Source organism: Filicampus tigris, chromosome 4, assembly GCF_054856515.1.
Source record: "Filicampus tigris isolate MCC_2025a chromosome 4, RoL_Ftig_1.0, whole genome shotgun sequence".
Classification (NCBI taxonomy): domain Eukaryota; kingdom Metazoa; phylum Chordata; class Actinopteri; order Syngnathiformes; family Syngnathidae; genus Filicampus; species Filicampus tigris.
The window spans coordinates 24162750-24184374 of NC_141220.1; the positions used below are offsets into that span (position 1 = coordinate 24162750).

Sequence of the window (21625 nt, forward strand, 5' to 3'; positions counted from 1 at the left end):
AGCATTGGTGATGAAAAGTGTCATGTGTCTCTTTCAACTTTCATCCCTACGACATTCTTCTTGGCCGACACTGACAGCAGTGCCTGTTGGTGTCACCATAAAAAAAGTTGAAACCTTTGGTAGTTTTCACAAAAACTGTGTTCTGTGCTCGCTCCTCTTTTTGGGGGAATACCGCTTCATTATGAGGCTTCAAACGATGTTCTCAGAGTGATGTGGCCACTGAGCTTAGAGTGTCATCATCAGCAGTTTGACAGAGAGACTGGCAGAGTCACAGAAAGGCATAGAGGTGGATGTCGTTAAAAATAAAACACCCTGTTGTGAATTTTGACATTCAGCGCCTTGTTATTATTATTATTTTCAAGTAACTTTGTTTCATTACATATTAGTAATTATAGAAAAATAAAATAAAATTGAGAACAGGAAGTTATGCAAGAAGCACGGAAACATCGAACAGTTGGACAAGTACTTTTTTAAAGTTTAGAGAAAGTCAAATTAAGTTGACCTGTAAAGATTATAGTGCATTTTAAGTTCATACTAAAATTTGACCTAAAATCTTTTGTGATTACTGATCACTGATCCAAGGGTCAAAATATTTCTGCTTTTGCAGCCTATAAATGGGCAGGCACCTAGTTGTCATTTGCAAAACAAAAAAATATTTGCAAGTGAGTGGAATAGTTGCTAAATATTTTTGACTAAATGGCTAAATTGGGAACGCTGCTGGCTGTGCTTTTGTAGGTGCTTTCTCTTTGAAGTTGCCCCACAATTTTCTGTCGTAGTAGTTGTAATTTTAAATGTTGTTGGACTACAATCCCCTCAGTAGGAAAGTGTGGAAGGGATAATGATTGAAAAAAGTAGTAGTTGTAATTTTAAATATTGTTAGACTATAATCCCCTCAGTAGGAAAGTGTGGAAGGGATAATGATTGAAAAAATGTCAACCTCAATTAATACACTAGGTAAGGAGTCGGCCAACTTTAGCCCAGGGGCAACACACGGCCTGCACCGTTGTTTAATCTTGTACACTGAACAGTTACATTAGCCCAAGTCCTGAAACATTTGTTACTCAACTCATCTAACCTTTATTTATATAGCGCTTTCAAATGTATTTTCCTGTTTTTTTAGTCAAATGTATTTATTTATTAAGACGTTTTCTCATTAAATAATAGGTTCATTTATTTATTGTAAATAACATGATTAGAGTTATGATTAACATTAAAAAAATGAGTCACTATTTAAATTATTGTTTTTGTTATAATAATTTCAATAAATTCCTTGTAATTAGTCACTTCACATGAGTTCATTTATTTTGATTTGTTTTAATTGTATTTAATTGATTTATTTGCAATAACACAGTTTGCCTATTTAATCAAATCAAATCAAATTTTATTTATGTAGCACTTTTCACACACAAGATGCAACTCAAAGAGCTGTACATTAAAAACATCAAAATACAGCATGAAAAGAGTTTTATTTATTGAATAATTGGTCAATAAATTATAATAAAGAATATTGTATAATGATTAATAAAACTGGTTTTGATTTCTGATTGGATTCATTTTGATATTTACAATGCATTTTATTATAATAGACTGTATGATTATTTAATTTTCAAAATAAATGATTTTTACATAGCCAATGTACACATGAAAGGACAACAAATTTGTGACTTTTGAAGAATTCAGGGTTGCTGTTTTTTCACTGCAAAAGAAAAATCTAAAAGGCCAAAGGAGCCCTGAAGTACAACTTTTATCGTGTATCACGCTGGTATGCAGGACTGCGTGCAAACCTGTTTCAGCTGGTTTGATTTCTTGGAAGACGCTTAATTGGAAAACACAGTCTGGGCCAAGATAATAGATGTACAGACCTTTAATTAGCCAGCAAGTCACAAGTACAAGCAGTTCAAAGAGGCTTTAGCCATGTGCATTTTCAGTTTTAATCAATTAAATGACTTGACTTGATTTGTAGGCTATTGAGATACAACACTGACGTAGGGGAATCAACTATGTGCGTTCACTTGCGCCTCATGGGATTGACATTTTCAACTCAATTTTTTTGGCATTCTTGATACCTGATAATGTCAAACAAACAGCTTACATCTGGAGGTTATGTACAATTTATTTGCTGCTGAACAAGATTAAGATTCTTATCTTAAGGGCAAGCAACCAGCAAAAGCAATTCACCTCTGCCAAATATTTTCCACACTCCCGAGATAAATTAAAAAAAAAGCCACTTGAGACTGTTTGAACTGTTTTGGTTACCTTCTGGCCTGATACAAGCACGCTATTCTTTATCGCTGTGTTGCTAAATTCAATTTACATTGAGCCAAGAAGGTTAAAGATAAGGTTGGGAAAAAATATCGATCTAGTGCATGGCCATTAGAAATTTCAGATTTTTTGTATTACCGTTTCAATTTTCAAAATTGTCGTTACGGTTAGCATTTAACATAGATGAAAGTCCGAGTTGTCTTTCAGAGAAAGAAGACAAGACCCGTAGAAGAGTACGACGGTGTCTACGAAGAAGGGCAACGTTAAGGAAACCAACGCGACTCAAAAGCGAAAAAAGATGCATGTTACGGAGCTACGAAACAAGGCGCAAGGCTGCTGTGGTCCTCACTACAACAGCAAATAAACGCAGAAAGAAAAAGCTGCAAATGTACAAAGCAATGAAGATAACAACGGTAATAGAAAACTCGGCAGAAAGCAGCTCAGGTGATGGCAATATTTTATAATGTTCATACCATTTTAGAAATGAACAACAAAAGAAGTTGTTTTACTTCATCATGTTTTTAAACATTCGGCCACTACTCCCCACATCAGCAAACAAACAGAAGAAGACGCGATCCACGGAAAAAGAAGACAATGACAAAATCGAGTCTAACAGCATAATTGGCCAAGTCTATTTTTAACTTCATGTCACAATAGCAATAAAGGAAAAAACACCAATGTGCTTGTTAATTGTTTTTTTTTTCTTTACTGGACTTCACTCTTAAAATTACTTAGACAATAATGCTATTCGGTTAGCAATATGTTACAATGCAACAAAATATGATGAAGTCCAGCCCACGTTACTGTGATATAGCATGTTATGGTGCTATGAAAGACAAAGCTAGCACAGTATCAACACTAAACATCATCCTAATATTCTTGCTAGCATCCGAACATAACTCAACCCCCCCTCCCGCCCCCAAAAATAAATTCCAAAACATCTTTCCACGTTGTGGTTTTAATTTTGCGCAACATAAGCAAAAGAAAGGAGAAATTTTCCAGGAGAAAAAGCTCACAGTGACACAAACAATAACCTAATTAAGTCAATTATTGAATCTAGTTACGTCTAATTATCTGTGCTCAAGAGGCCTCAACAAACAAAAGGTAGAAAGAACAAGATGCTAGCGTAGAAGACCGCAAGAACAAAGACAAAAAACACAGCTCAGAAGGAAACAGGCTGATTAAGTTACAATTACAGCTGGCTGACGTGGCCTCAAAATAAAATGTCAGATTTTTTTTTCACAAAACTTGGAAAGTTGAAAACTGTCGCTTTTGTCAAAACATGAACCTTATTGACATGAACATTTCAACAATGTAACATAACAAAATGAACGATCACACTGCATGGCTTGACATGGCTGGCTTCTCATGTTGTGTTATACGGTTTATGCAATGGGACCGCAAGGAAATTCTTGCAGCTTGAAAGCAAATATGTCATGTCATCTTCCAAACCGCTTATCCTATATAGGGTCGCGGGGAGTTGCTGTAGCCTATCCCGGCCGTGAAAGCAAATATGTTATATATTTTAATTTCATTTTCATTCACACAAAACAGTTTTGAAATGATTCCGCCCGTGTTGTCTGTTTTCTTAGCTGGAATTAAAATCACTAGTTGTTGTTGTTGTTGTTGTTGTTTTTAAAATGGTAGGATCAGAAAAGTCACTAAACATAGCGACCAAATCACAAAGTTGGCAACACTGACTGTCGCTCCACTCTTTTCGCAGCCCTGTTGTTAGTACAAGCAGTGCACCTCAGCGGGAATGTGCTTTGGACTAGTACAGAAGCCTTTGCAGGGGGTGGGGGCGGGGGGAAAGACTAACTCAAAATAAAGATAAGATGTGCAGTTGGTAGTGTTGTTTTTAAACTTCCATTGTGTTTCATCACTCATCATTACATCTCACTGTCGAGTAAATAAAACAACATCAGACGTATATGCTACAGTATCGTTATCATTATCTCTCACGGTACTATATCAGCACTCAAATATCAAGTATCAACGTTCTCACTGTCGGCAGTTCAACACTTTTTGAGTGACGACTTAAGAATGACGTTGACCATCGTTACTTTGTTTTAATGACTGTAAAGTATCAGCATGTCATCTATGTAACTAAACAAAGCAATGAAAACAAATGGAGAATGAGCATTTTTAAAATCAACAATAACAGCATTTTGGGATTTATACATAGCACCTTGAATTCGGTAAAGTAAGACACAATAAACACTTTTACAACATCATGAGATTTGCATGGTGATGTTGTTTTTAGTTACTCTGAGACGTTACGATTACCTGTTTTGGCAAACTTTAAAAAAAATAAAAAATTTTTTTACCAACACTACCAAATGCAGATGGAGCATGGCGTCAAATGAAGTTTTCCAGGATTTGCCATGAGAAAAGAAACTTCAAATGAATGAATAAGTCATCCCCCAGCACCAGTTTCACCAAGCCACTTCAAAGGTTGTGCCACTGGCAGATTTTACCCTGCATGAAAAGACACAGACATTTTGGTTTGACTAGGCCGTTTTAGGGACATTGACAGGGAAAAGTCAACTGCTAACATTGGGCCTCATTCATAAATACATTTGTAAAAATGTTCGGACTCTTCTCACAAATTGAGTGTATACACTAGGTATTGGCAATTGTCCAAACCAGGTATGGGTATCGGGCCAAAGAGGTGTAAAACTCAAGGCCCGGGGGTCAGATCTGGCCTGCCACATCATTTTATGTGGCCCGCAAAAGAAAATTATGTTCATCGACTTCATTTTCTAGAATATCAAAATTGCAAATTGTTTTCCAAAAATGTTGAGGTATTGCCAGCATTTTTTGTTACCAATCTCCCATTAAAAATAAATGTAATAAAATGTGAACAGTTTTTACTGTCGTCTGATTTCAAAGCTAGTTATTCATCAATTTATTGTGTATATGGAATATGAGACGATCATACGTTTATTCGGGCTCAAAGTCATAACTGCCCTTTCGAAGAAAGATGTGGCCCGTGGCAAAAATGAGTTTGACACCCCGGTTTTTAAGGTATCGGGTCCTCGTGGAGGCTTGCTTCTTGGCTGTAAAAGTAAGATGAGGCGCAAGTCACTGATCACCACACCAAATTCAGCCGTGGTCCGACACGTGCAGTTTATACATGCAACAAAACTAATAGTTAACAAATAATCAAATAAAAGTAAAACTGACACGTTTACTCACTAATAGACACAAAACAAACAACTGTGCATTATGGAACATAAAAAAAAAAATTAAGGGAAACGTTTTATGTCTAGCCTGTGAAGTTTTGTGGAATGAGGTCATCAAAAGTTATATACTTTAAAAACAAACTAACAAAATGTACTTATCAAAATAAATCTCTCTCGAACTTCTAGAAACCTTTCCTGCCCAATGCAAAACTGTATACATTAGTATAAAACAATAAATAATAAGTAGAACATTCATAACTTATGAACAGCTCAATGCCACATTACGTGGAGACGGCTTATTTTTTCCATTTATATTCCTTCTGAGATCTTGCTGCAGCGAGGAGCGGTTTGTCTTTGACAAATGCAGAGTGAAATTCTGAGCAAAACACATGTCAAGCTCATGATGAGCTCCACCTTTAATCAATTAAGCAGAACATTTGTCACACATTTATCCACTTATTCTTCATAACAGAGAAGAATAATGTAAACACGTTTTTAGTGTATATATTTATAGTTAAAGTAGTAAATCAACTGCCTGTAAAGTAAAAATTATGCATATCTGTTTGACCTTGTAATGAATGTATTGTGCGTGAATTCTTCATTATCATGCATCAATGTATTACATATCTATTTAACATACGTGTCAATCAATTGTACTTATTTATTCCACCCAAAAATGATATGTTTGTCCATTCAATGCTGACATTCATTGCACATTCCCATTTTAACCTTAATTAGAAGTTTAAAAAAAGACATCATTCTTTACACACCATATCTAGCTCTGGCATTACCTGCTGGACAACAAATGTGTCTAGGGTCAAATTGCACTTTTTCGACCTATGTGTTGTTATCTGCGTTCCAGTCCTCTCTGTATTTTTGCTACCAAGAGTTTGTGCCGCCATAGCAGAACCGGAGGGCGGCTGCAGAGCTTGCAACAGTACCTCGACCAATAAGATAAGCGGGTTCTGATTCGTCATATTCGTGTATGAATGTGTTGTCAGCTCATTCACAGAACCGGTTGGTGTCCTACGACCGTTACCGTAAATTGTCATATATGGGGAACTGTTATTCATTAATTCCATTGACATTTTACGGACTGTTTTTGTACTCTCACGATATTACGGGACAAAGTGTGTCCCTTTACAACTCAATACGGGACACATACTTAGATTTCTAAATACGGGACGGTTCCGTTTTTCAAGGGACGGTTGGCAACGCTAGCGCCAAGTCAAGTTTTCAGGACGCTGACATCTCACGTGTACTTACCAATGAAGGAAGTAGAGACATTCGCATTTTCAAGCTATAAATACAGTCCCAATGAGTTTGTGACAGCTACAGATGAAAATAAGGTTGATTGTATACCGTAGACCAGGGCTCACCAACTCCGGTCCTCGAGGGCACCTGTCCCGCGGGTTATCCATCCCTCCCTGCTGTAACACACCTGTTAAAATGATCGGGATCATTATCGGGCTTCTCAAGAGCTTGCTGATGATTAAAACAGGTGTGTTACAGCAGGGAGAGATGGAAAACCCGCAGGACAGGTGCCCTCGAGGACCGGAGTTGGTGTCCCCTACCGTAGACAAAGTCTTATCTATCTTAAAAAAGTACATCAAATTTGAAGAAACATTTGGGCACGCAACATGGTACATTCAATCTTACAAAGTCCCAACAGGTTGTGTGAAGCAGAGCTGCAACGAATGCTGGAGGTCACTGAATTATTTATTAAAAAAAATATTTATAAGCAATGTGCCTTATGAATGTTCAGTTTTGCCGTTACAGTATCCACAGTTAAATATGTCTGGTCAAAAAAGACTGCTTTTAGCAAGCAATGGCCTGCGTGACTGATCTGAGTATGGCCACGTCGACCCTTCCCCCGTCGCCACTAAGATGCATCATTAGCTGGGAATAATCCCATAAAGCGGAACATGCAGAGCCTTGCATGACACGGGTTCCGTGATTTCACGCTAATCTCCGGCCCTCCGTCATTGTTTTGCGATACGTTTCATGGCGAGGATTAGTGCCGCAGATGATTAAGGCTGCCTGCATGGGCCATCCAGATGTCAATTTCAAATGATTGTTTTTTAGTCGGGGAAGTTTGTTTGTAGGTCGAGCAATGGCTACAGTTCAAATGTTCTTGATTTGACTGTCAAGCCTGAAAACACACAAAATGTCTGCCTTTTTGGTTTGAAGAGGACGTTTTGGGATCATTTTACCATTTCCAGGGGTCTTAATAAGAGGAACTTATTTTGTGGATTTTATTTGTCCAAGGGCAACCAAATTTCAATGTGTTTCATGAATTAAAGACAGATGGCTGACCCTAAACCGCGAAAATGGAGCATTTTCATAAATTTGTGTTGGTGGAGCATGGCGGCAAAGTTTGATGACTCAAAATTGATTCAGTAGTGTACCCAGAGGTTTGGAAAATTCAACCCCTGAAGCCAGTTTTACCTAAGTCCGTATCTCACTGAGCGGCGAATGCTTTGCGAGCGTAGTGAATGTTGGGTTTAGGCAGGGTTCGTAAAAGGTTGCAAATTTGCAAACACTTTATCTTGTCACAAGGAAGTTTTGAATGCCTTGTGAATCCATTGTCTCACTAACGCCTATATGTTTGGATGAGTTTAACTCATTCACTGCCATTGATGAATTTACTCGTCTTTTCACAGTTCAACCATTCAATCTCAGGAATATATTTATATATTTAAAAAAAAAAATTTCAAACGTGAGGGTAAAAGAGGGTCTGAAAATGTCTGGCAGTGAAGTAGGTATGGACACAAATAGCAAAAGAGAGTGGCGAAGCAGTTCGTGAAAGGGATGTTTTAAGCCGAGGGTCTGCCTGCACCAACTTTTAAGTAAAATATTTTTTTGTGTTAAATTTTATGAGTCACTCATATCCATCTTTGACGGCGGACAGCAGAAAACTGAATGCTTGGGAAAGTTAATGCATCGTTTCATCGGGTTGGGTCCATACGTAGATTCGCCCCCTACTCCAGGAGTTGGCAAACAGTCCCAAAGGTTCACAAATAGTGGTAAAGGAGTGGCAAATAGTTGTTAATCTTCGAAATAGGTCGCAAATAGCAGCTAATAGTTGCCATCTGTCTTTCGCAAACATTCACACATTGTCTCTCAGCATAGCTAAAAGTTGCTATGTTTTGCTAATTACATAGGCAAACCCTTACTATTGATTCGTCAGAAAATTTGACGAATTCAGCATTCGCTACCTTTGCAAGCATTCACCGCTCAGTGAGTCACCTAGACATGTGTAGACCCACAAAAAAGTCTCAAGAAGTCACGCCTGAAAAAAGACAGGAAGTCTGCCATTTTGGCTTGAGGAGGGCGTTTTAGCCTCATTTTAGTCATCTGCAGGGGTCATTAAAAAAAAAATGCTCTCAAGATATTGTCCAGTCGCTTCTAAATTTGAAGCAGATCTACTAGACAGATGGCCAATGTTAAATTGCCATTTTAGATTTTCATCATAGCGTGTGGGCAAAGCATGGCGGCAAAGTTGTCGATAACTCGACATTGGTCCAGTGGTGCAGCCAAAGGTTTTGGAAAATTCAGCGCCTGAATCCAGTTTCACTTAGCAACATGAAATTTGGTAGGCATGTCCATCTTGAGCATACTCATGATTTTCTGTGACCTTTGTCGCAAGAAATCATGCCTAAAAATCAGAGGAAGCCACGTGACTGAGCTTCCGTCTTGCGACGCCCAGTCTAAACGCTCTCGGCTAATGACAATAAAGCTGTTTTGTTCACCACGGGATCAGTCCGGGTGACTAATATATATATTGGTAGTCCTTCACACATTGAGCCTTATTCTCTCATCTATTTCCCATTTCACGGCTTATTGACACGGTTTATATAGTCTACATGCTTGTTCCTTTAATACTCCCCTTACAACAGTCAGCCCTATTGTCTGAGTGTTTTCCATTTCACAGCTGTGCCGCAGTGCAAACTTTTTTTTTTTTTTTGTTCTTTTTCACATTTTTTGGTAAACAACTCTAACTCAGAATGAGGAGACCTAGTAAAGTAGACTAAATGCCAGGGGTGGATCCAGAACGTGGCTGATGGGTGACCCTGGAAAAATCAGGGTGGGCCTGAATATTTCTCTCACTGAGCACAATCCTCCTGTCCCAACACATCATATATTCAAATGAAATGACAAACTGAATAATATGAATTTCTGATCTTCCTTAGACAACCATAATTATGCCATTCTTAATATTCAATAAAATGATAAAAAAAAATACAACGAAACACAAATTCAAAAATAATTTCATAATAATTCACAAAAAAATTTTAAGTATGTATTTTTTCATTGGCAGTCTGTCAATCTGGGTGGGCCAGTGCACACCCAAGCCCACCCATAGCTCCGCACAAAAAAAACAAAAAAATCTGATGACAATAATCAGAAAAAGGTCATGAAGCCATGCCCAGAAAAGACACAAGTAGTAGTTTATAGATAGTAATTTGACGTGGCCCTTTTCGGCTCATTTTGAACTTGTCTTTGAGATTTTGTCCGATTACTAGACGGATGGAAGGTGCTACATTTCCCCAATCGTTATTGCATGTGTACTGAACACGCTGGTGAAGTTTGATGACTCGCCATTGGTTCACTCGAATGAATTTTGAAAAAAATAATCCCCTGCAGACACTCCACTTCACTTTGTAAAATCGATGTTGGTATAGGCATGCCTATCATGGGAAAACCCATAAAAAAAATCTGTGGAAGCCATAACTGCAAAAACACAGAAAGCTATACAGTTTTGTTTGAAGATTCCATTGCATGGCAATTTCCATGACTTGTCATTAAACAACCACATCTTGGCCAAAGTTTCTCTTGGCAACATGAAATTTGATAGGCATGTTAATCGTGAGTAGAATCCCCCAAAAAAGATGAAGCTATGCATCGAAAGACATATTAAGTCTGCCATTGTGGTTTGAAGCTGCCATTTCAGTAACATTTCCTGTGGTCGGTCGAAAGGAAAAGATTCTGTCCAATTGCTACCATATTTGAAGCACGTAAAAATTGCCGACATATTTAGATTTGCCCATTGCATGCGAGTAGTAGCATGCCAGCAAAGTTCGCCGGCTCGCCTTGAACAAAGCAACAACTCATCTCCAGATACTCTGGTTTTCCTTTAAACTCTGCATAAATGCATCAAATCCTCTGTCCCGCTCGTAGCTGGCACTAAAAGCATAAAGATAAGAAACTCCGGGCCGCCTCTGAAGTCTTTTATGGTCCGCGCATCATTATCACCAAACATGTTGATAAAAGTCGGAGCGCTGAGCGGTAGAATAAAAAGGCTAAATACCAAAGCAGGCAGAAAAACAGGAAGCATCCTGGATTCCCCCCCCCCATCGATGGACTCTCGCTCGCTGCCCTTCATGTGCTAATCGATTTAGCCTTGAGCTCTGACCGTTTGCTGAGGAGCACTTAAAGCGTTCGATCTAATACGGATGAAGAAGAACAGACGCCAGACAGACAGACGGGAGACACTTGAGGCTGGAGAGAGTCTTCTTACTAATCCGACCGGCAACTAGACAACGTTTTCTTTCTTGTTTGAGGCGTTTTTTTTTTTTTTTTGCTTTTTCATGTTTCCAGAGTTTACTTTTGTCAATGTGTTTTGCACAATCAAAATTCAGTCAAGGCTACCAAAGTACTACAAATTTGAATTTGTAACCTTAAGCCTAACTTGAAACCACCCATCAAGTTTTAAACCCGAACACTTATTAGAAACTATAACCTTGGCTTGAAACAATAATTTGTAATCTTGGCCCTTGTTTGGAGTCCAACACTCGCCCTTCAAATCATAATTTAAGACCCTAACCCTTGTTTGAAACCCTAAACTGTGGCTTGAAAACCTATTTAGAAACCCTAAGGCTAGTTTGAAACCCTAATCCAGTCCGTCCACCCTCACCCTCATTTGAAACCCTAACGTTGCTTGAAACCATGATTTGAAACCCAACTTTAAGCCTGGCTTGAAACCCTACTCAGTGGGTCCACTCTGTCACTCTTTGGCACGCAAAATGATGGCCGCCGGAATCGCAAGCAAGAACAGGGCTGATCATTCAAAACCCTACCCATGCTGACTTGACTTGACGGGACCATATGGTGGAGACGGTATACTTTAGGCCAGGGGTAGAGAACTCCGCTTCCTCGAGAGCCATATCCTGTTTTGGATTTTTCGCTCGTTCCTGATCATTTGAGTCAGGTGTGTTGTAGTAGGCAGAGATCCAAAACAGGCAGGATATGGCTCTCGAGGAAACGGAGTTCCCTACCCCTGCTTTACGCTAATGTTAGCACTGGGGCGTCATTGCTCCCTGCAAAATGTTTGCATTAGTGATAAAAGCAAGATAATTAAAACTTACTACCAGTTGTTTGTTTTTCCTGGTGGCAAAAAGCAAGTGTCTATTTAAGGGCAGTGTAAGCCGATAATACACCCGGCGGCTAATCACTACTTGAGGGATGACCCTTATTTGAGGTTGTGCTAAGATAACGAAAACAATGTACGATATGACAATTAGACCAAGAGATCCTCTGCAATGTTTACGCTCTCATTACTTATGGATATAAACATAACCTCCACTTGATTTGCGAAATACACTTTCTCTTTCGGATAAAAAAAATTAGGTGGGGACATACCATTTGTATATTCTTTCTCAATGTGACATTTTCATAACTATACATTTTTCCCCTCTCATGTTATGACTTTATTTTTGTCTAATTTCAACTTTTGGTGGTAATCTTACCACTTTGTTCTCATAACATCACATTATCCAATGTTAACAATAATTAGTATTGAGATGAATAATTACAGCAATTAAGTACAAATGGTAAAACCTTGCACTTTTTAGCACGTTTCAAAGTAAAGAAACATGTTCCTCTCCCTTGATGTGTTGTCGTCTAAACATTGCTTGCATCTGTAATATTATGACTACACCGTTTATTTATTCTGTTTAATGAACAAAATATATAATGCAAAGTTTGTTGGAAATATCGCAATAACATCGTTAGTCACAGTTTAGTCTAAATGTAACAAAAACATTGACAAAAATTGACAACAGTTATACGATATATAACTACAACACAATAGAAAGGGAATGGAGCAAACAATAAATTCCCTGTTACATAAGACTTTATTACAGTAATACAAAAATATTTGGACTGTTACACCTTCATTATCGTAACATTGCAACATTGAGGGTCATAAGCGATCAAACATTGCAGTGTGATTGCAATGGGGTGCACCAAATTACCAGTCTTTCGCTGTCCATTCCGAAAACAATCAGACAAAATGTTTTCCGAAAAAATAAATAAATAAATAAAGGCACCCATAACGTTCCTAGAATGCATTATACATATGCAACTGTGTACATGTTTTCTTCATAAGGCGTCTTGATGTCAACATTCATCACACTTTTTCAACCAGATTGAATTAATTCGGGTTGCTTGTATAAGCGATGGACCAGATGTCTTTGGTCCTTGCTTGAGGCCACAACTGTCACTCCACAACACTCAACAGCAGCATTATGACCACCTTAACCTCTCCTTAGAAAGGGTATGGTCACGTTGCCAACAAATGTGTGTCCTTAGCAAAGCAGCGTAGCTAATGGAAGATGCCGTGGATCAGGGGAGGAGCCATTGCCAGATCGGCAGACTGCCCTCCCAGTGAGATTCATGGAAAAAATATATACTTTTAAATTTTAAGTAAATTATAAATAAATTATTTTTGAATTTTCGGTTTCGTTGTGTTTTTTATTTTATTGAATATCAAGAATGACACAGTCGTGGTTATCTAAACAAGATCTGAATTTCATCTTCATCAGATCATCAGATTGTCATTTTATTTGAATATACAATGTGTCCGTACAGGAGGATTGTGCTCTGCGAAATAAATATTCAGGCCCACCCATTATCCACGTTCTGGCTCCGCCCCTGCCGTGGATGATGCATATCTGTGCTACAAATACTCTTTTAAAGAATCTGTAAAGTCATTTTTGTGATTTGTTTCTAAATACATTAAAGCAATATTAATCACAATACCGTGTTTAGACTAGTAGGGATGCATAGAACTATTATCGTAAAGAGAGATTTTGACTTGACTTTCCCTATAAATATGTTTGAAGATAAGCACTGAAAACATTTGAAAAGACTGTAAATCCACACAACAGATACACTTTAGGGAAAGGTACCTGTTGATTACGTTCGCGCTAATGAGCTAGCAAGCTAACGAGCTAACGAGGGTCGTCCATTACATCAGCACCTTGCTGTGTTGTTCTGTGTTGGTACCCACATAAGAGATTACCCATGGGGAAAGTTAACAATTTATTCAACACAGTGGCACACGTGTTTCTGCCTGTAGCTGATTACAGAGACATTCACACATACGGTACTCCACAATTGGATTGACAGGCGAAGATCTTTTTTCCATTGCCTTCAGCAGACGCGCCCACAAATTGTGTCAAATTTACAAAACATTTTTTTTCCCCTTTGCAGGGCGTGTTTACAAAGAAATGTGCAGTCAAAAATCAACCACAGTATCTGTAGATACCAACATCCGCAAAACACTTCTGCCAACCGCCCCACCGCCGTACTACAAAATTTCAAGGAATCGTTTAATATCGTTTTTTACATTATACAGGCAAGTCTGAATATAGAGTTTTGCGCCTTTAGTGTAGTGCATTGTGCCTCAGCTGGAAGACATGCCGCATAGTAGAAGCATAAGCAGAGCAAGAAGAAAAAGAGGCAGTGAACAACTAAACTTCAAAGAATACAGTAACCCGTGAGTATTGCTGTGCTCTATGCTTTGTTTGTATGTGTTGTTGCTCCATGTTGTAGCAGTTGATGAAGGTTTATAATTACCATAACTTCAAATGCAAATTTTTACGGTCTTTCAATTTTATATATTACCATTAAACAACCAGACTTTTCTTATTATATGGTTCGGTTAAACATTTTGGGCTTTAAAGATATTCAGTGTTCAGTCAGTTTTATAGTCAACTTTAAGTGGGAGTGATAAAAATAGTTTAGAACATGTAAACGGGTGGGTAAACTACTTTGTATTTTTGACAACTTTTTTTTTTTTTTTTTTTAATTCACAGATTTTCACATATCGCGAGTTAATCCGGAACATATGCTCTGCGATGAGAGTGACCAAGACCTGACTTGAATAGCAAAAGTTCACAAAAGATTGATGCCCCCCTAAAAATGTGTTGAATTGCCTATAGTAATAGATTTAACCACAGGTGTCATGCTTGTGAATATTCTCATTCATCCAAGTAATTTCATTCTCAGGGCATATAATCGATCGCAACTACTGGACTGTTGTGGTTGTCTTGGAATGCCTCAAATCTGAGCAGGCTTTCTCAGTACATGCAACAAGGCTTGGTTAGAACTGCACCAGCCTGCTTGGATGAGAGAGGAAACGCCTTCCCAAACAACCAGAATTAAATTCATATGTTACAACAAAGAATAGACGACAAATCCTCAAGCGCCTGGGTTTGATTTACGTTCGGAAGAATTTTCCCCCGATCTGCCAAAGCTTTGAGTCTTATATTCTCATTAAGGGCTTTTACTTGTCAATACCACTTAAAAAAATAACCATCCATCACTTGCTTTCTTTTTGTAAACATCACAAGTCAAGTATTTTTTATACTGCGTGACGGCTGAAAGACCTTCTGAGGATACAACTGCTTTCCACATAACAGGGCAACAGAGCTCTGATGCTACCCGTGTACCATAATAAATGTAGAATTTTCATTATAGTTAGTTTTTATTTTGTTTTGAGTTTTGTTTTTTATATTTATTGTATTAAATTAGTTTTCAGAGCATTTTTGTTTGTTTTTAGTATTTTTTTTTTTAGTTTGTTTTAGTTTAGTTTTTAATAGTTTTAGTACTGTATTAGTTCTTTTTTTTTTTTTTTAAATGTGCATTTCATGTGGTCAACATTAAAAAAAATATCACGGTAAGTATTGTGTAGTAGAACTCAACAAAACTATTATTTTTAAAACATTTTAAAAACAACCATCTGTTTTTTTACTGCTTCTCAAGTTCACAACCCGATCCTTCCATTATCGAACCGCTTTGTCCTCACAAGGGTCGCGGGCTGATATAAATTCTTTTAAAATTAACCCCAAAAACTCATGTAGTCAAGTAATTGACAAAGATAAAAACAAATGACATTTTCACAAAAATTCTAGTTAGGTTTTGTTAGCTCTGTAAACACAGAATGTAGGTTCAGTTCGTTTTCGATTTTTTCAAAGCATTTTTTAAGCGTTTTTATTTCATATCAATACGTTTTTTTCAATTTTATTTTTTGTTATTTCGTTAGTTTCGGGAATAACCTTGACACAGAGATCCCACATAATTAGCGCATCACAGACACCTTTGAGTTTTACATAAAATGCAGCAAAAGTGACATGGCATGTCTCTATCCTAAAATTTGAGTACACCGGTGTATTGTGTGGCGTATAAAATATTGCCGAAAAGTGAAAATTGCTTTCAATGCAGCAGTGTCAGGTGCTAAACTCCACATCCCTGTTCGACATTTCGCTATTCCTTTTCCCGCAGGTGCTCGCCAGTATCGCTTTATGTCTCTGTTACTAAATCAAGAATTTAGTGAAGGCAGAATATTTATGCAGTTGTGTGCAATGTCACACAGCAACACGGCAACCCACAATCTGATAAATGGATGACATCAGCTCTATGAAATACTTGTCGAGCAGCAACAATTACTTTTAATGCAGCAGGAAGGGAGAAGTGCAATTCACACTCCCATTCCAACTCTCCAATAGTTTCTTTTACACAAGCAGCATCCACATTCTGATACTACCGCAAGTGTCTTTCATACAGACAACCCACGAAAATGAAGAATTAGATCTGTAACAGAAGTAACCAGGCGATATTCACCACTGTTTTTCAAATAGAAGCCAGGGTGGGGGGGGGTTATTTTTCAGCAGCTCTGTAGATAATTAGATAATGCCAATGACAATGCGAGTGACAGTTGTCTTTAATAAAGCAACATGGCATGAAAAGTGCATGACAGATGTTAAACTTTGAACCCCCTTTACGACTTTCAGCTATTCAGTTTCACACAGATATCAAGTAACATTACCCGCATCAGAGCCATAAATTAAAACTTGCGTTTATCACCATTTGCCTTTTACACATACAATTGCATTCAAACCAACATAGCAGGACACGTGAGTGTCAGATGCCAAACGTGACAACCCCATTCCCGCTTTCCAGGATTCCCTTCCACATAGACAGCATCTTTCACAGAAATGCCCCCAAATTATCAGCGACAATTGCAGTCAGCAACAATTGCTCCCAACAAAGCAATAAAACAAGTGAGTCTGGGATGTTAAACGTTGACACCCTGTCCCGAATCAATGGAATAAACCTCACACAACTTTGAAAATGAGCGTGTAAAATGTGACAACTTCTCAGAACGAAAATCCCTATGGGAAAAAGCTGGCTATGACAGGCAGCGTGAAAGGGGCGCAGGACAATGTCTGATGGGTGAAAGTTAGACCAACCGCATTTGGAATGTGACGAGGAATAAATGAAACACACAAGTTTTTTTGAGTTTTGCGAAATCTGCCACTTCAAAGGACAGGAACCCCATGTCGACCATGTGAGCACCTGAAACAAACGCGTCCCAAAATTAATTCCGATAGGCCAATCTTTAGTGTTTCTTGTGTGTGTTTTTTGTTTAATGGTATTTTAAATTAGCACCAACAATTGTGATCTGATTCCCACCTCTTTGATCATCTGGAATCATTTGGTGTGTGAAAAATATTTAATGAGAAGTCCTGAATAAGACTGCAAAGCCTAAGATGTCAACGGCCTCACATCTGCCCAAAGGATACCCGAAACGAAATAGAAATATGGAGACGTATAGTGAAACCTAGTACAGTACATTCGTATATTTGCTTTACAGTAAATATGTGGATGAAAAAAAAACATTTTGAGCCAATGAATAAAATTTAATTGATTTATTGATTGATTGATTGATTGATAAAAAAAAATAAAAAAAATCCAAAACAGCACGTACGGCATATGTTCATTGCACACAAATCAGAATTTGGAAATCTCTTACATGTGGACTGTTGTTAACTGAGAGCCTACCCTTGATGCATATTTTTGTGGAAAAAACGTTGCGTTTTTTACAAGCGTGCACACCAGGACACCGTTTGCCTGTGGGGAAGCATGTATCAATCACCCGGCCCTTCCTTCATTCTATGAAGTAAACATCTGCGATGACGGGATTTCAAAGGAATTGCCAGAGGTCCAAGATAGTCTTGATTTGTGAACTGAACAAATGGCTGAACAGACATCTAATAACCTGTAATGGCTTTCACTGCGTGAACTTAATTGCCCAATATTTGACTGAATTGACTTGAAAAAAAAAAAACCCAAAAAACAAACAAACGCTCATATTACGCATGCTAGACACAAGGAGAATCATCCATTTCTCCTTTTCCCGACCTCACAGCTGACTTTACGGCAAGAGAAGCAGGGTAAACTCTGAACTGGTCACCATGGTCTGGGCATATAGTACATCCATGGTTTTTGGGGAGGTCGCTTCAAATTTAGTCTGTATGGACAATTTATAGCCTTTAATTACCAAAGCTGACTTTTGGCAAGAGAGCCCTGGACTGGTCAACAGCCAGTGGGTGGGCTTCCAAGGAGCAAGAAAAACAGGACGAGCCCCAGAGTTTGAGCTCGTTTTGAACTAAAAAAGAACAAAACACACAAGTTTTGCATAATTTCTGCAAAGCAGAGCTGGTGGATCTTGAAGACGGGAACACGGCACTGTGTATTGCGGGATGATGAGCCAGCCAGCCGGTGTCCTGAAATTCCTTCCTACCTGTCGAGACGTTGTCCCAACAATGCCGATAGTGAGGTGGGTTAGGGTTGGAGTTAGGGTTAGGCTGTCAAATCAACCTACGGTAGGAAGTTTTGCACGGGTGGGACATTTTGGCAGAACACCGGTTGGCGGACATCTACTGATAGAATAACTTGGCTTTGGTGCTTTTTAAGTAATCTAGCACTGAACAAACTTTAGCCTCGTGACCTTGCATCCCATCAGTATTTTATGAGAGCAAAGCGTATTCCACTACATAGTTGTGACCGGTTAAACTTGTCTCGGTGTCTCAGTGCACGTTTAAGCTTCTCCTGCTAACTTAGCTTTGCATAGCTTGCTCTATCAACATTGATTGGGTGTATGTGTGTGTGTTTGGGTGGGAGAAGGGGGTGTGTGGCGGGACGGTGGATTACTCTAGTAATTGATGGAGTAATTGATAGGATAATTGATTCTAAAAAGATTTGTACGTGACAGTCCTACGGATATTCCACCACCCATTGATGAGTTTCAGACATAGACAAAGTAGCATTCACACTTACACTTAAGAACTCTTCAATTGACCTAAACTGATTTGAACGAGGACTTGGCAACACTTTGGACTGGTTGTGGGTCAATTGACAAGTCGCACATGCAGACAAATGAGCATTCACAGAGTGAGTCACAAAGCTGACTTTTGGCTAGAGCAATTGAAACACAGAACCTTTTTATTGACTTTGAGGCAGTTGTGATCAGTACTGGGGCTGGGCTGGTCCAGGTATCATATGGTAGCGCTTTTTTTCCCTCTCAAAATTCTCCCTTTGTTTTGATTGTCAGCAATAAAATGCTTTTTGTAGTGTACTTAATAATAAAACTCATTTCAAGCTAACAATGATGTAAACACAACTGCACCCAACACTGCAGGCATGACCAATCGACCCACGCCGAATCCAACTTTTACACTTCAGTACAACGGTTGGGAATGAAAATGTCACTGAAATGTGCACAGTGGGTTACAACATAACGTGAGTCGAGCATTTTCATTAAAGCAACACTGCGCAAGTATTTGACCAAAATGACATTTTTTCACAACCCTTTTGATGAAACATTGACTTACAAGTAGTTGAATGGGACTTTTGTCATGCCCTGAAGTGGTCTGTATCGTTTTTACTGGCACTAAGCAACTTTGAGGAGGGAGGGAGTAACCCTGGCACACAAAAAAAATACAAATGTCCTGAATTGCTTTACGACATACGTCACTTCCCCCTTTCGCTATAAGTACGGAAGTCGATTCCAACGTCTACGCGCTATTATTGGTGTCATGGCAGAAGCCCCAAAACAAAAAAAATATTGTTTGAACAAAATTAGATTCAGAAAATTAAAATTAAATTTTTAACTCTTAGAAAAATAAAAATAAAAATCACAGAGTTGAAGGTCTCTTTCAAATGATTTAAAAAGCTGAACTTAAATTACCCATCTTGCAAACAAAAGGATGACACTTTCATCTTTACGCAAGACTGTAAGCTGCTGTCTTTTTGAAAAAATCTGTTTAGTTTTTTTTTGGGGGGGGGGCATTCATATAAATTATGAATGCAACCTCGGTCTCTTTCGTGTGTAAATATAATGCGTCCCTAAAGTAAGACAGTTAGACTGTACATTTTTTCACAAAACATGAATGCTACTCAAAATAATAATTAAGCAGGGGTGGTGCATTCAAGAACCGCAGCGGTTCACAAAATCACCTAAATTATCGCTCATTGGCTGTAAGTGGTCATAAACCACGTTGTTGAAGACAGCACATTTTTACAAAAGCAATATATGTTCATAAGCCCATACTGAGAGATCCAGTGATGCTTGAGACCTACAGCAGTGGTGCACTCAAGGACCACATCCTATCACAGAACTCACCCACATAAGGTGTTGCCTACTCATGACAATAAATTGTTAACACAAAGATGCAACTAAACTATGTTCAGTAATAAACTCAATTTACAAAGCGTCGTATAAGGGAGACAACACTGCTTAAATCAAGGAGTGGTGCGTTCAAGGACGACATCATTGCACAAAATCAACCATCAGGTTCATCACCTCCAAGTTGTCTGTCTTTCACATTTATACTAAATGGTTTACAAAATCATTTCATGTCCACGATTTTTTTTTTATGATTCAGTAAATTGTATAAGAAAAGCATGCATACTATGTTCAGAATTAAAATATTTTTGTTTGTGCCTTTCAATGTATCCAACGACGGTTAGTCCTGGAGCAGTTATGCGTTCAATGACCACATAATCTAAAATCAATTTATTTAGGTTCATTGACGACATTAAATTGTTGACAAAAACATGGTACGTTAATAATAATAATAATTATTATTATTATTATTATTGTAATAACTCAGCGTATTCTGGCACCTTTGGGACCCAATGACTCGTATAGGTCATGAACAATCCAACATAACTGACAAAAGGTGGAATTTAAATTTAAAAAAACTATGCTGCTGTGCGAAAGTCAAATCTGCGCTGCTGTGCGTACACACGTCGTTCCTCGCGGGGCGGGCGCCATTAAAAATCAGCCTTTCGTGCTAAAGTGTCACACGCAACAACAAGAAAAAACATGCAACAATGCATGCATGCAAAAGTAATAATTTCAATAAAAACCCACACTTACTTTTGGCTTCTTCATATGGAACGACCGACAGGGGACAAGCTCGAGTGCGCGAAAGCCTATTTTATTTTACTTCTACGGGCAGGAAAGGGGTTGTCATCATCTTGTGTGCACATATCCAACGCGTCAAAATTAGTATCCGAGAAGAAGAGGCCCCAAAAAATATCACCAAAAATGAAGAAGAAGGAGTTGTTGGCGGTGCTGGTTGAGGAGGTGTTAGGGCGACTCAAGTCAGTGAGTGAGTGAGTGACTGAGTGCGTTCTGCAGGCGGCGTGCAAAAAGCGTCCGGGCGGCGCGCGTACATCCAGAAGGCTCTCGTGCAGGAAGGGCACAAAGCTTTATAATATGGAGTGCAAACTACAGCCAGAGAGAGAGAGAGAGAGAGAGAGAGAGAGAGAGAGAGAGAGAGACAGACAGACAGAGAGTGAGAGAGATCGAGAGAGAGAGAGAGAGAGAGAGAGAGAGAGAGAGAGAGAGAGAGAGAGAGAGAGAGAGACAGACAGACAGACAGACAGACAGACAGACAGAGAGAGACAGAGAGAGGCGGCCTCATATTCTTTCTCCGCCCTGGTGATGAGGAGAAGAGAGGTAGCCACCTCCACGTTCACTTTACCTGGCTATCCACCCACCTTCTATTTAACATACGGTTGAGTAATGCAGTGTTCCTCAA

At 38.6% G+C, this 21625-nt stretch overlaps 1 protein-coding gene across 2 annotated transcripts in view; it reads right to left on the reverse strand.

The window, feature by feature from the left end:
• The window catches only part of kitlga (kit ligand a), a 55400-nt gene extending 34040 nt beyond the window's left edge, over positions 1-21360 (reverse strand). For both annotated transcript variants that reach the window (XM_086028864.1, XM_086028863.1), the window contains exon 1: positions 20959-21360. In XM_086028864.1, coding sequence (XP_085884990.1) covers positions 20959-20973 — 15 coding nt within the window. In that variant the 5' untranslated portion in view covers positions 20974-21360. The remainder of the gene's footprint in view (positions 1-20958) is intronic.
• Positions 21361-21625: the final 265 nt, after the last annotated feature.